At 36.3% G+C, this 15,508-nt stretch overlaps 2 protein-coding genes across 7 annotated transcripts; one reads left to right on the forward strand and one right to left on the reverse strand.

Moving 5' to 3' along the window:
• The first annotated feature begins 1,996 nt into the window (after positions 1-1,996).
• On the forward strand, positions 1,997-10,425 carry LOC18429368 (Pentatricopeptide repeat (PPR) superfamily protein). 5 transcript variants are annotated; one of them, XM_088861401.1, is made up of 4 exons: positions 1,997-2,483; positions 3,184-5,455; positions 5,809-5,963; positions 8,717-8,869. In XM_088861401.1, the coding sequence occupies exon 2, from the start codon at positions 3,224-3,226 to the stop codon at positions 5,168-5,170; it is 1,947 nt and encodes a 648-aa protein (XP_088717527.1). In that variant the 5' UTR covers positions 1,997-2,483; positions 3,184-3,223; the 3' UTR covers positions 5,171-5,455; positions 5,809-5,963; positions 8,717-8,869. The 5 variants fall into 5 exon arrangements, with proteins under 5 accessions (XP_088717527.1, XP_088717526.1, XP_006838717.1 ...); XM_088861400.1 differs by lacking the exon at positions 8,717-8,869 and adding an exon at positions 8,338-8,675 and having other exon boundaries at positions 2,010-2,483; XM_088861398.1 differs by adding an exon at positions 10,163-10,425 and having other exon boundaries at positions 2,114-5,455; positions 8,717-8,765.
• Positions 10,426-10,504: 79 nt separating this feature from the next.
• Positions 10,505-15,216, reverse strand: LOC18429369 (Leucine-rich repeat protein kinase family protein). 2 transcript variants are annotated; one of them, XM_006838655.3, is made up of 13 exons: positions 14,826-15,216; positions 14,577-14,712; positions 14,419-14,490; positions 14,200-14,271; positions 13,847-13,918; positions 13,661-13,732; positions 13,499-13,570; positions 13,036-13,142; positions 12,707-12,883; positions 12,249-12,581; positions 11,629-11,883; positions 11,060-11,193; positions 10,505-10,959 (listed from the first exon to the last, which is right to left on the reverse strand). In XM_006838655.3, exons 1-13 carry the CDS (start codon positions 14,905-14,907, stop codon positions 10,741-10,743), a joined length of 1,803 nt encoding a protein of 600 aa, XP_006838718.1. In that variant the 5' UTR covers positions 14,908-15,216; the 3' UTR covers positions 10,505-10,740. The 2 variants fall into 2 exon arrangements, with proteins under 2 accessions (XP_006838718.1, XP_088717528.1); XM_088861402.1 differs by having other exon boundaries at positions 11,629-11,868; positions 14,826-15,157.
• Positions 15,217-15,508: the final 292 nt, after the last annotated feature.

Genomic DNA, 15,508 nt, shown 5'->3' on the forward strand with positions numbered 1-15,508 from the left:
AACGGGGTAGATGTCTTGTGCTCCTGCAGGAGAATTTTGTACCTTACCTCAAAAATTTCATTAGAAGATGTTGTCTTGGTGCTCAAATATTCTCAAATTGATCATCTCGACATCAAGATGCATGGACATGAGAAAAAAATAAATTTCAAGTTTTGGAAATAGTGCATTGTGTAACGCATTTTTGGACCATCAATTATCAAGATTTTCAACTTTTCATAGATCTGCTCAATCTATATTATTTTTTAAGATTTAAATTTTATAATTAAAAATATATATATATATTTATATTGGTGCGGTTTCTATAAGGTTGCAACCTTAAACAATCCAATTAAGGTGCACCTTAAAATTTTATTATAACATGCAATTTTGTTGTAAAAAATACTTCGTATTATCTTAAAATCTATTTTCATACCTAATTAGAAAATTTTAAATTTTAAAAATGGTTAAAATCAAGTAGATCTATAAATATATTAAAATCTTAAAAATGGACGGTCTAGATAATGTGTTGCAACATGCACTATTTTCGGGACTCAAAAACTTTTTTTTTTCATATTCATGTATCTCGATGTCGAAATGATCGATTACATGGTTTTTTCAACATTAGAACATCATTTCCGATAGATTTTTGAGGTGCATTATGTGATTCTATATTTTAAGGTTGCAACCTTATATAAACTTTTTCCTATTTTAAAACTATCACAAAGATTTTCAGTACTAAAACCATTTTTTTAACACTATGTAAAGGTATGCTTTACTTTGATTGTTTAGAACCTCGGCTCTATACAAACCACACCCTTTTGCCTATCCTTATTTGATTTCCAATGGGGTTTTCAAGATCTTATATCTTAAATCTCCATTATTATGGTGCTCTAAGAACCTAGATATTAGGCTTCCATTTTTCTATGGAACATGTTTTGCTAGGGCTACAGTCTTATGAAAAATAAGTTACGTCTCATCATTATGGTTGTGAAAAAATATAGGATTTCAAGTCCTAACAATAGTATATATTATAATACATTATCAAGACTGTCAATTTCACCCTAAAAATGAGTGTTCACATATCTACAAAATCTGTACCTTTTTTACGTTCAAAATTTACAGTCGGTATTGGAAATTGATTTTAGGGCCATCTTAGAGATTTTTAATGCCCAAAGTACTTTCTAGATGAAGATTTGAGATAAAGCTTTATTTGGTTTTCATAGAGTTTAAGCCTTATAGGCATCATGCCTTCTAAATATTGCAAACCAGATTTATTTTCATTTTTCTTCGGGACAAGCTTTCTATGTTTTTCCTACAACATAAAACTTATATACTTCCTCTTTTCTAACCGTCCATTCTGAATGGAGGGCTAAGATTGTCCCAATCACAATTTCACGTCTCTGCACTATTTTATTTTTAATTTTTTCTATAAACTATTTTGACGCTAAATTTTGTATGTCCAATCCTCTATAAATCTCGTACTATTGAAAAATATATATAAAAATATTTCTAATAAAATAAAATGACCAAAATACCTTTGAAAGTTTCAAGGGGTATTTTGGTTATTATATTTTATCAATTTTTCAAAAATATTTTTTATAGGTGCGCCCTAATGAGAAGATGACACGTACCAAATTTCATATTCATACAATTTGTACAAAAAAAACTAAAAAAAAAAAAATACTTTGAGACATCGGATCTAAGATCAAACGGTGAGTAACTTTATTGATCAAAATTGACTAGCTGGATGGTAAAGAAAGCATAGATCTTCTATAAAAACCTTTCCCTTTTCTTTTATGGGTAGGTTTTAAGAATCTAACTTTCAATTTGAGTTATAACATATTGAGCCTTTTTTTATAACATTAGCAGATTGAGCTATTTGTTTGTACCTGAATTGGTTCCAAATTGGCTCACAAGAACTTTAAATATTTGGCGAAATGCATCGAAAAATTAGATGAAAATTTCGTTAAGAATTAAAAAGGTTCGGATTTAATGAACGAAATTTCGAGTATATTATTGTACATGTGCGATATCAAGCTTTCAGGCCTAAGATTTTGAAAAGAAAAAGAAAAAGAAAGAGAAAAAGAGAGACTTATTAGTAAGGGTCTTTTCGGTATTTTATGAAGTTACTGGTTTTAGGGGTCTCTCCTCGCTAGCCTCCATCTTTGCTAATGCAAACTCTGTATCTCTGATACAACAACTCGGCTTACTATCGTGGAGAGAGAAACCTCTCTATCTGTTTTAGAGAGAGAAACAGGGCACCTTTCTCTTTCTTCACAAATACTGAAACCATATTCAAGCCATGCCTTGCAAGACCTCCACCTCTCATTTCACTCCTCTTCAGAACCATTCTACATCTCAATCCATTACTCTCTCTCTCTTTCATTCATTAGGTTCTCACATGTATTATGAATAAACATGCTGCAGATATGCAGGCTTGAATGCGACTCTCACTAGCCATGTCAGGACTCACACCATGAGACGAGCATCGACCTTCAATCCAGGTCAGTCTAAAACCATTCTCATGTTATTGAACAAGAGGCTTCTTCACTTTACAAAATGCATATCTTCTTTTCCAATCCCTGATAGCCCAGATGCTGAACTTTTTGATCTACCAAGCCAAGTTCGAGCTGCCATTGTTAGGCCTGGTTGGCAAAAGAACCCATTTTTCAAGAAATTGGCATTTTCTCTAACTCCATTTCATGTATGCAAAGTCTTGGAACTTATCTTGGATACAAAAATAGCCCTTAACTTCTTCTTTTGGATGGGCCAAGTACCTGGTTACAAACACAACCTTCAATCTTATGTAGCCATATTGGATCGTCTCATTCATGCTGGTTCGATGGGCATGGCTGAGAAGATCAGGATCACCATGATCAAGTCATGTGAATCCATTGATGACATTGAGTTTGTAATTGATACATTTAGGAAGATCGGGGATAAATTTAGTCTCACATTAAGGAGCTATAACACTTTGCTGATGGGTTTGGCGAGGTTGGGCGTGGTCAATACTGCGAAGTCTGTCTATTTGGAGATGTTGGGTAATGGGATTGCCCCTAATATTTATACATTCAATACCATGATCAATGCGTATTGCAAGTTGGGTAATGTTCAAGAAGCCCAACTTTATCTCTCTTCAATTGTTCAGGCTGGTTTGAACCCCGACACATTCACTTACACCTCTTTGATCTTGGGTTATTGTAGGAATAGCAATGTGGATGAGGCATATAGGATTTTCAATTTTATGCCTCAAAAGGGTTGCCCAAGAAATGAGGTCACATACACTATAGTTATACATGGTCTATGTGAAGTTGAGAGGGTCGAAGAATCATTCAGTTTGTTTACTCAAATGGTAGAGGAAGAAGGTCTAAACCCAACTGTTCGAACTTACACAGTACTTATAGCTGCACTATGTGGTTTGGGAAGGAGAGATAAAGCTTTTGGTTTGCTTGAGGAGATGAGTGAGAAAGGATGCAAGCCTAATGTTCACACATACACAGTGCTTATTGATAGTTTATGCAAGGATAACAAGCTTGAAGAGGCGGATAGGCTCATGCATGAGATGACCGAGAGAGGCTTGGCACCGAGTGTTGTCACTTACAATGCTTTAATTGATGGATACTGTAAGGAAGGGAAAGTGGACTCAGCCTTCGGAATTTTGGAGGTAATGGAGTCAAGTGGGGTTAAGCCTAATGCAAGGACTTATAATGAATTGATATGTGGTCTTTGCAAAGAGAATAAGGTGCATAAGGCAATGGGGCTTTTGAGTAAAACACTTGAGAGCGGATTAACTCCTAGTATTGTAACTTATAACTCTCTAATTTATGGGCAGTGTAAAGCGGGTCACATGGATAGTGCTTTTAGGTTGCTTGACTTGATGGCTGGGGGTGGGTTTACTGGTGATCATTGGACATACTCTCCATTGATTGATGCCCTCTGCAAAGATGGCAGGATAGATGAGGCATCTGCTCTCATCAATTCACTGCCAGAGAAAGGCATACAAGCAAACGAGGTGATTTATACTTCATTAATTGATGGTTACTGTAAATTGGGTAAGATTGATGATGCTCGTTCACTGCTCGATAAAATGATTGAACATGGATGCTTCCCAAACTCTTATACTTATAATTCTGTAATTGATGGTTTGTGCAAAGAAGGTAAAATGGATGAAGCATCATTGTGCCTGGAGAGGATGGTGGAATTGGGAATAAAACCTACTGTTGTCACATACACGATTCTGATTGATCAGCTGTGTAAAGAAGAAAAGATTGAGCAAGCCATTCAGGTATTTGAGCAAATGGTTTCTTCAGGATGCACGCCAGATGCCTGTGCTTATACTTCGATTATCTTTGCTTATTTTAAAGAAGGGAACTTGGAAGAAGTGGAGAAATTGATGCTGAAAATGGACACTGAAGGGATATCTGCCGACCATGTTATGTGCACACTATTGGTAGACTGCATTGCAAGCCACAGATCGATCGACAAAGCTTTACTTGCTTTAAAGAAGATGAAGGACGTCGGTTGTGAACCAAGTCACCAGACTTACACTGTTCTAATCCGACATATTGTTCAAGAAAATCATAGTACTAAGGAGCTATCTTTTCAAATAATTGATGGATTGGTGGAGGATCACTCCTCTGTGACCCCAAGTCATTTTTGGATGAAAGTAAAGATAGAGGACACTTTGAAACTCATGGAGAGAATGTGGGGACTTGGATTTGATCCTAACATCCAGACCTATGGTGCTTTCATAGCGGGATTTTGCAACGTGGGCAGGTTGGAAGAAGCAGAAGAGTTAGTCAATTTAGTGAGAGAAAATGGGTTCTCCCCCAATGAGGATATCTTCACCTCCTTGATTGATTGTTCCTGCAAATTGGGCCTTTGGAGCAAAGCATTAGAGCTTGTGGATATGATGATTTCATGCGGCCATACACCACATTTACTAAGTTTTAGGTCACTTATATGTGGTCTATGCAATGAGGGTAATGTGGAGAAGGCTCATAATGTGTTTAATGGCATGCTTCAATGTGGATATAACTCTGATGAGGTGACCTGGAAGATTTTGATTGATGGGTTGCTGAAAGATGGCCTTGTAGATCGATGCTCTGAATTGCTAGGCATCATGGAGAAAGGGGGCTTTCCTCCTAGTTCTCAAACATATGATTTGTTGATTAAACAACTTCCTGAATAATGTTGAGGGATGATGATGGAATATTATCTTCTGGAAGGCTACACCTTAAGATGCCCTCTGTCCCTGACCTACCTGCAATCTATCAGAGCCTACCTTTTGTATTCCCAGGAAAGAAGATCAATGGATGACAAAATGTTGATGGCCTCATATTTTAGGTTGTATAGATATCCATATGAAGTTCGTTGGCAGAGGATGCTCGAATAAGTTGAATACCTTGAGAACTTCAGTTGGATTGATCATTTCACAATGGACAAATCAGTTCTGTTATGATTCAGCATTTGGAAGGTACTTTCTTATCTTTTTTAGAATATGATGCTATGTTATACCCCATGAGATTGTTTAAATGATGGGTTTATTCTGAAGCCATGTTTTATTGAGCTAAAATCAGTCCTGGAACAGTTAATATCAAAGTTCTTAATATTATGTGCAAGATGTCGTGAGTAGCAAATAATAGCTTTAATTTCCATGCACCCAAGCATTCTATCCACGTTTATCATGGCTTTTAATTATGAAGTTTGCTCTTTGTTTTCTCTTAATCCGGTCTACTTGTATCCTGGCCTGTTCAAAGGTGATCTAAGAGTAGTTTTGTTCATCATTTATATTATCACACAAATTTATTTTTGGTTTTCATTATGTAGAAGTGACTTCCTGCCATAATTTCTGGGGAGGAAAAGAACTGGACCAATGCTGATACTTTTAGGGAGATACCTTCCCTGGACTTGCATTCTGACCACTCACCAAATCTTTATTTCCATGAAGCAAATATTATATGCTGTAGCGGCTATTCCATAAGGTAATTCAGCTCCTTTGTGGAGAGATGGACCAATGTATTTCAATAGCCTTCTCTTTTATCTATGGGATAAATATTTTTTATTCAGCTGATGATTTTTCAATCAGCATCAGGAATCTGTTTCCCATGCAATTTGTGCCTATATTTTATATGGCTTTGGTCCTTCATCTCATTCCATTGGTTACAATAGCTATATTAGTGTGATGCATTTGCTTATATGATTTTGATATTGCTAATTTTTGCCTATTGTGTTTTGGTTTCATCTTTGTAGATCCTATTGCGGTTTATTTTGTACCAAACTGGGCTTAGGAATGGATGCACTTTGTCTTTCAATTCTTTTATTTCTGCAATCGTTTTTAAGTTCCGGAATAAAAGGAAGTTGCTATTTATTGAAGGCATGAGATGCACTCTTATTGTTCCTTATTATGAAGATCATGAAATTTTTATCCCTCTTGATTGCAAATAAGAAATTCTTACGATGAAGAGAAAGCAACATGAGTAATTTGGCTAAATTTACCCCTCTGGGCTATATGTGAGCATTCTTATAAGCATTTTAGAAGTTCCATTCTATTTTCTCAATGTTTACATGGTTCTATCGTTATGCCTTGAGGGTTTATGTTTTTTCTTGTAATTTGTGTTCTCTTTTTCTTCTTTATGCTTCTACTATTGTTTTAGGATATGATGCTAACTACATCGATGATATGGCTGTATCCATCCTACTTTTGTGCATATTTGCCACATGGGCTTGCATAGAATGAGGCAATTAATTTCTCAAGCCTGCTTCTGTTGATGGCTATATCCATCCTACTTTTGTACATATTTGCCACATGGGCTTCCATAGAATGAGGCAAATAATTTCTCAAGCCTGCTTCTGTTTGGACAAATGTTTGTCACCATGGCCAAAAGTGTGCCATGGAATCTGAAAATATTTTCCTATTTTATTGTCTTGAATCGAACTTTGATATAATTATGTCGTAAAGAATGACTTCAACAATCATTCGAAATACTAGCACTTTAAGAGTTGAGTGGGCATACATTGGTTCAATTCGGATATTTCAGCACCTATACCTGCATAGAAGCAATGCTCGACCTACTTGCATGTGCTTAACAATTTACAAACATGCTGTGACAATCCAGATTTTTTGTTATTTAACCAACAGTAAATGAAATTGACATCCAAATGGGCTTTCAACTATTGCCAAAACTCAAGGAAGCTCTTTGGAACTTTAAGTTTGTTAATTCCAAGTCTCCATGCTGCATTTGGAGAGGGGAGAACATGCCATGTCTCCATCTGACGGGAGAACATGTTTCTTGATTTTGTTTTTGCTGCATAAGACATGCATTGGTCAAAAGGTGAATGCACTAACAGTCATCCAGCAAACTAAAATGCTGAATCAAAGTTTACCCCCATTATTTCATAAATTAAGGTAGGTGATACTTGGAGAAAGTCACTGATTCATTGTAGTTTCTGGTGTTGAATTTCTACTAGCCAGAGATTTCCTTTTTTTTTTTGTTCTTGGGAAATTTATCAAAATACACCGGACTTATTTAACATGACCTGTTTCAACCTATGATGGGCTTTTTGAAATTATATTAAAAGACAGCAGTAAAATGTTAAATAGTTCATCTCTTAAGTGTATTTTGATAAATTTCTGTGTATTTGTTTTACTTTTCAGAAAGGTTCTAGCAGGCTTAAAGTTGTCGCCTATAGTCATCTAGAGGAACTCCCGGGTATTCCTTTCCCATTACTGATAATTTTAGGGAAAACATGTTTACACCCCTCTGGTAATTTTAGAAGCCTCTGGCATTTCCCTCGTACTACTGATAATTTTGAAGAATAATTTTATGTCTCTTTGTATAACATGTAACTGTCATTGAAGTTATGTGCCTAATTTTGAGGGAAGTTCTTGTTGAAGTTTAACAATTTATCATGCTGGATCTCCACAATAGAATATATTTTCTTTTACAAATAAAATTGACCACCTAAGTTTCCAGAAATGATATTCATTGTTCATACGCTTTTCATTCAAAAACCATGCAAATTGATTGTGTATGATAAGCAAATAAACCCCAATAGCCATCCAATGAACTCTGAATTATTATTATTTTTCTATACCTTCTTCTTTTAAACCGAGAAATTAGTTTTAGAGGAGAAACTCTGAATTATTATTATTTTTCTATTTTGTGTGGTCACTTTTTGTTACTAAACCATTGATATCTAAATGTTCTACAAGGTATTTTCAGGAATGTGAAGATTGGGTTATCCAATTTAAGCATTGTCACCTCATGAATGCCTACATGAAATGCCTATGCCTTCTTCCTTTAATCGTTTGCTTCCTATGTTTTTTCTTTCCTAAATCTGTTTCTTGCTATGTAGAGAGCTTGTCTGCAAATTCAGAAGCTGACATCCTTCAGGAAAAAGAGAAGCTGAGTGCCATACTTCGATTTCTAGCCTACGCGAATGGTGAAAGAATTAATAAAGTGTCCCAATTTTGAAACCTTTTGCTCGAATAAGAAAGAATATACTTGTGTAAATTGAAAAATAAAATATTAGCTTATGTCACTGTACAGTGACCTTGGGCTGAGAGTTTTCCTATTCTCCCTTGTGAAGTGCTTTTAAGATTTCTTTTTGTATAAATTTGGTTCAATTATGTGTAACAGTATACATCTAACTGCAGTGTGATAATGAGAAGTACTTGAGATGTAATGGCATTATTTCTTCTTTCATTCTTCTAATTAAAGCTTTTTTGTCCCAGAAGCTTGCAATCGAAGCTTATTGGACTGAAAATGGTCTACTTTGCAAAGGTTTCTATTTCTATGTTTGTTTTTGTAGTGAATAGATGTAGGCCACCTTCCGTTGTTAGAAACAGAATTCATTTCTTCCAGATTAAGATGAAACATTTCGCTCTTTCTTTTTCTTTTTCTTTTTTTCTATTTGTTCAGCAGATGAGAATAATTAATCACAATCATGATCATAAAATACGAAGTTGATCTGGTTGGGGCGTAGCCTAGGGCTTGGAAGTTGACAGTGTCTATAAGTTGATTAAAAGGAGAGTGCATCGCATATATTTGTGAAACCCAAATTACCACGGTACTCCTATTAGTGTTTATTACAAGATGAAAAAATAGAGTATTATTCCCTTGATGAGTTACAGGCAATCTATGATACAACAATGCACTTTAGAATGAATACCCCTGCTGTTACAGTTTTTCAGTTCCCATCAGAACAAAAGGTTTTCCGTCTTAGCTACGAAAAGAAAAAGTATTCTCATTGGTCCCATTATTTACTCTTTTAGAGTCTACTGCAAATTTAGAAGAGATGCTTAATCCTGGTATGTTTTACAATTAGTTGAGTCAAAGGAAAGAGCTTATATAAGGTGCACCTCAAAAACTCACCAGAACAAATTGTTCCTGATATTGGAGTTTCGTCCAATGATCTAGAACTTGAGATGTCTAGATATTAAAAAAAAATAAAGATTTCGAAACTTTAAAATAGTGCATCATGGAACACATTATCTGGACCTTCTATTTTAAAAGTTTGTATTATTGGATTACCCATTTTAAAACTTTGTTAGCTTTTATAAATTTGCTTGATCTGCATCATTTCTTGGCGATCTAAATACATTTTCAAGCCAGGGGTTTCCAATACCAAAATTTCATCTTCTGACAAGGCTTAAAGATGACCCGTACATTGATTGTTTTAACTTTGGCACTTTATGCCACACCCTTTGGTAAAACACCGTTAGAAAGAAAAACATGAAAATACACAGTAACGATGACTGTTTTGGATTGTCATGGATTTCAGAATAATGGAAATGATAATGGAGCCTTTTTGCATATAAAAAACAAAAGATTTTCATAATTAAGTTCTTTAAATGATTAATTCAACAAAGAAGCTATTGATTTCGCATCTGTGCACCGCACCAAATTGATGCTGGAGAGAATACTAAATAATGCAGCCCCCCTAACGGGGCTGATAAGATCTTATGGGCACCTGCTGCTTCAGGGATCTTCTTTGTGTCCTTTTTTTCACACCCCCTAGGGCTCTCGCTCCCTTCGAGGGCCTACAAAAATTCAATCCTAGCTGGAGTTCCTAGAGTTCCAAGGGGACTCCAGGTACATCATTGCCCTAGCCCTCGGGCTTTACTTCCTGCGTTTGGAGACTCAACTACATTGTTGACGAGCTTTCACTCATTTGCAAGGCTATGCACATCTCATGGACGCATATCTCTAGGGAAGCCAATGCAGCAGCTGATACTCTAGCTAGGGAGGGAGCCGCCTATCAATTCTGCTCTGGAGAATTTTGGCGACTTTTCGAGTGGTTAGTCCCCCTTTTATTTCCACTTTTATTGTAACTTCCTTTTTTGCTTTCTTCTGTAGAGCATTTTTTGAGCCCATGAGTGGATATTAAGATGCACTAAGAGAACAATGGAAGCACTTGCCTTTTCGAAAGGGTGATTTCCAACTCTCATTTCTTTTTTACATATCAGAAAGATATGATCCGTACCACTAAAAAAAAGAAGAAAAAAACTGTAAAGACAGAATTAGCTTGGCAATGTCATTTAACCATTGGTTCATTCTCTGTTATCCTAGAAAATGGCTATTCTCAAATCCAAAGTGGCGAAGGTCAAAACCCCATCAACCATACATATATCAATAACAATAATTATATATACACATTTATATATGAGCAGGGATCATCACAAAGAGGAAGAGCTAGTAATAAAACAAAATATAGCTGCACTACAAAATTCCACGGAAAGGAGGCTTTTCTTAGGAATCAGTTAGACTGCGAGTCATAGAATTCAGATGGGCATGGAGACATGACCACTTCTTCTAGCATCTGCAAGACCCTGTTCATGGCGGGGCGATCATTAGGGTTTGCATCAACACACTTCCGCGCAATGTCCAGGATCGCTTCCACAGAATCTGTATCCACATCTTCACAGTTCTTGTCAACTATTTCTTCTAGTCGATTCTCTCTTGATAGAATGTTCATCTAAAATGTTGAACCAAGAAAAAGTAATTACTATTAGGAAAAGCAAGGGTGGGGAAGAGAGACAAGAAGCAATTTGTTGACAGAGGATGGAAATACCCACCCATCCAACGATATTTAGGCCTCTTTTGACAAAAGATGGATCTGTTGGCCTCCTTCCACTAACCAATTCCAGTATGAGCACACCAAAGCTGTAGATATCAGATTTCTCTGTTGCTCGACCGCTATGGAGATACTCTGCATTCAATGAAGAACAAAGCTATGCTGGTCAAAGCTAGCATTCAAGGGAAACCATTGTCCACGAAAAGAAATACTACTAGAAATACTACTGATTAGTAGTGCATCTCATAACAATATATGGAAAGGCATCCTGCCTAAACCAACTTACCCAACCTAACATATTTGAAGAAATAGTGATTTTTCATCTCAGATGGGGCCTCAATCATGCGTTACTTCCATTATTGAGATGAATTGTAGTTATTTTTGTTGATAATTAGTTCCTTTTGAACTCAATATTCCATCTCCATACTACAATTCATCTACAGATCCATTTTCTTATAAAATGGACATCCAGCCTGTGTACTATACCTCGTATAGGCTATACATTCTCCCTATGGCATAATGTCATGGCAGAGTAAAAAATGGGAGGGGAATAAGAATGAATCGACATACCTGGAGCAAGATAGCCAAAAGTACCAGCAACCACAGTGGTCACGTGGGCTTCCTCATCCACAAGAAGCTTTGCAAGTCCAAAATCTGACACATGAGGCTCCAAGTTCTCATCAAGGAGTATATTGCTAGCCTTTATGTCACGGTGCATTATTCTTGGGCAACAATCTTGGTGAAGGTATGCCAGTCCTCTGGCTGAACCGAGAGCTATTCTCAAACGTGCATTCCAATCTAGAGGTTGATCTGTACACTCGCGCTCTGAGAACATATATAAATTTGCACCACTGATTTAAAACTCAAGTTTTTCTAATTGACAATGTGATCTTTTACGAAAAGGAAAGTATTCCATAGTCCAATGGATAATGGAAGAACATAGTTCACTGGGGTCATAGTCCACTGGGGTCATCACCTTCCATTGATATGATGAAAAGTAATAGAGAGAGAGGAAACCACTAGAGAAGGAACATACATGTGTGAGTGTGACTATGTTTTTCCATTGTCAATTGGACTACAGATAAACATATACAAGTGGACACGTGTGTGTATTATATTTACAACGAAGAACTGAATTATTATATGGTGATAAACAGCAGCGGTAGAAGATAGTAGATATGGAAAGTTACCATGGAGGAGATAATCTAAGCTTCCCAGAACCACATAATCATAGATGAGAAGTTTTGCAGTAGGAAATTTACAGTAGCCCCTTAGATTAACAAGATTTCTATGTTTTATGCTGCCAAGGATTTCAAGTTCTCTCTCGAACATTTGATCGGATTTGTCACGACTCCGGTCAATCCTCTTTACAGCATATGCACTACCATCACCCATAACCAACTTGTACACAGTCCCAAATCCTCCTGAACCCACCACATCGGCTTCACTAAGTGACTCAAGTCTCTTTATTATCTCATCAGATGAATATGGAAGATCACCATGGAAAGTAACAAGCTTGGTGCCTGTTTAAAATCAATAAACTTCCATAAACAGATAAAAAAGGGAAAGAAAAAGGAAAATAAACAGGATGATTTTATTGAATGACAATATAATAAGGACGGTGCGAATGGTGGGTTGTTTTGGAGACCTGAGTCCTGATCAATTTTCTTGCCAATATTGCTGTAATTTTTCCCAAGCTTTCCTTTTCGTGACAAAAAGCAAATCCACAGGAAACTAAGGAGCATGAAAAGTGCCAGACCCAATGTTGACATGGCACCTATTAGTACTCCATTCACGTAATGTGATGTTGCTCTTCTTGGTGGAACTGCAGAAATAAAAACATTGTAGCTCTTCAAGAAATGAAGGAAAAAATGAGAAGAAAAATATAACATAGAAAGGGAAACTATGCTACAATTCGATGGACAATAGAGTGTAGAGACCATAGTCCATGAAATGGGATATGTGTTTTCAACTTGCCTGCTTCATCATCATTCACATGGCCAGGCAATACGGCAGGAAAGCCCAATGAACCTTTACATAGCCTCTGAACTTGCGGGCCACATAAATCTAAATTCCCTATAAACCTGAATTTCGGCAGCATCAAACAAAAAAAAGATATTTAAAAGATGTACTTAATTCTTTTGTAATTTATACCTCAAAAAAGAATGATGCCTCATTATAAAATGAATGAAAAAAATGGATATGAAGATCTAAAAGGTATTGAACGGCATCCACTAGTTGAATCAGAAACTTGTGCAACAAAATATTTTCTTTTTGAGGTAATGCCATCGGCTAATAACAATGATACCGGCATAAATTACAGGTATTCAAATGCATGCTCCAAAAATGATCATAGATTTTACTAAGAAGGGTCAGCTGCTTGCCGAGAGTGAAGGAATTTCTGAGGCATGTCACTTGTATACGAAACAATAATACTTACGAGAAGTTGCCAAAAGAACCCAAAACTCCAGTTTTTGGAATCTCTCCAGATAAGAAATTTGTCGACAAGTTTCTGTGGAGCCCAAAGAAACAATGCATGAGCCTTAAACCAACATAAATGTAAGTCCCAAATAAAGCATGGGATTTGTCATATCCCACTTACAAGAATCTTAACCGTCCTAGATGGCCAATGGAGGGGGGAATGGATCCCCTTAGTGAATTGCTCGATAAATCTCTGGACATTAGGAGGAGACTTTTAGAGTACACAAAAAAATAAAGAAGCCATGACAAATATAAAGTACTTATATTAGAGGAAATACTGGTATTGAAACCATAATCAAGAACTTACAATATTATGAGATTGGAAAGCCTTCCAAGTTCAGTAGGGATACCTCCTTCAAGGTAATTAGCCCTCAGGTACCTGAAAATGGAGAAACTTAATAAACGGAAAAAATCCCAGAACACCAAATAACAGAAGGAAAGAAAATAGTCAACTAAGCAGAACTGTGGGAAAAAAACAATAACTTTTCCCAAATCACAGAAAACAAAGTTTCCACAAAACTTTCCCATGGAGTTGCTTTTCGTTGTGAAAAGACAGTTTGGAACAAATTATAGTGAAAAGAGAAAGGAAAAATCTGTAACAAAGAAACTAAAAATTAGAAAAGAGAAAAAGTTAGAAAAGAGAAGTAAAAATTCTCTTACAATGCTCTTAGCTCTGTGCAATTCCCAATCTCCGCTGGAATGGTCCCATGCAAACTATTTTCATGGATTGCTCTGCATACCATTTCCATGAGGACAAAACCACAACACAAATAAAGGACCTTTCTCAGAGACAAGAAATAACAAATCCCAATTTTCATCAACCATCGGGAAAAAGATCAGACTACATTATAAAAACCAACACTGAAGGAAAGTGCTTACAGTCTATGCAATCTGGTTATTTTGCCAATGCTTGGAGATATAGTCCCACCAAGACGAAGGAATGGAAGATTTCTAATACGAAACAACACAGCAAAATAAATATATGAACAAAAAAAACAGAGGAGAGAGAGAGTACAAGTGAATAATGATGAACATACATGACCCTCACTCTTTGGTCATGAAGATGGCAAGAGATTCTCGTCCAGTTGCAGGGATTAATATCAGTGTCTTTCCAGTTACTCAACAACCCCTTGGTATCATTTAAACCCCTCTTCATCTCCAACAGTGCTTCACCTGTCCTCCAAGAAAAAAAGAAAAAACCATCTACTTTAGTGAGAAAAATATGAACACTCTGTTAATAAACAAAAAAGAGAGAGAAAGAGGGGAAAAGAGTTGGCATGGATTACCATCTTGTGTTAGGCCAAATACAGAGGAACTGAGACTAGAAAGAGTTAGTGTTAGTGCAAACAGAAAGAATAAAATCCCCATGGTCTTTCACTAAATTCTTGAGCTTTTTCTTCTACATGAGTTATAGAGAGTTGCAGAGTTTCAGATATGAGGTTTGATGAGGTTTTGAAAGGTGGGGTCTTTTGGGGCAACTCTTTTCTCCCTCCTTTTGGGGTTTGGCTGCATGGCTTGTTAGAGAAGAGTGGAGTGAGAAAGCAGAAACATGAGTGCCATAGACTTAGAGAGAGAGATATGATGGTATCTTGTAAGGGACACAATCACTATTTTCTATGAATTTAATCACTTTATTTTATATATAAATGGATCTCTTAATTAAGCTATTGTGCAAAAGTTGAGGGAGAGAGAGTATGTTTGTGTAATTTAATAAATGAAAGGAGAGGTGCAGGTCAGTGAATCAGTGATAATACATTGGAATCTGAGCTCTGAAGTAGCCGTTGTTGGGACCAGACTTTCAAATTACGAGTGAAAAGGCCAAAAGAAGAGCACCCATACTATCCCTTACAATTCTTACAATACCAAATATGTTCTTAAATGCCACTAATGTACTTTTCCATGACGATGTTGTCACTCTCTCACTCCTTCCGATTCAACCATAAATATTTCCTGTTCCATTAAGAAAAAT

This window comes from Amborella trichopoda, chromosome 3, assembly GCF_054954075.1.
Source record: "Amborella trichopoda isolate Santa Cruz 75 chromosome 3, AtrichopodaSantaCruz75HAP2 v2.0, whole genome shotgun sequence".
Taxonomy (NCBI): Eukaryota; Viridiplantae; Streptophyta; class Magnoliopsida; order Amborellales; family Amborellaceae; genus Amborella; species Amborella trichopoda.

Coding starts and splice junctions, on each gene's coding strand:
- LOC18429368 (XM_006838654.3), top strand. CDS start 2,456: ATGAGACGAGCATCGACCTTCAATCCAGGTCAGTCTAAAACCATTCTC.
- LOC18429369 (XM_006838655.3), bottom strand. CDS start 14,907: ATGGGGATTTTATTCTTTCTGTTTGCACTAACACTAACTCTTTCTAGT. Junction 11,194..11,628: donor TTTTGGCTATCTTGCTCCAG/GTATGTCGATTC, acceptor CATTGAATGCAG/AGTATCTCCATAGCGGTCGA. Junction 10,960..11,059: donor GCCTAAATATCGTTGGATGG/GTGGGTATTTCC, acceptor TCAACATTTTAG/ATGAACATTCTATCAAGAGA.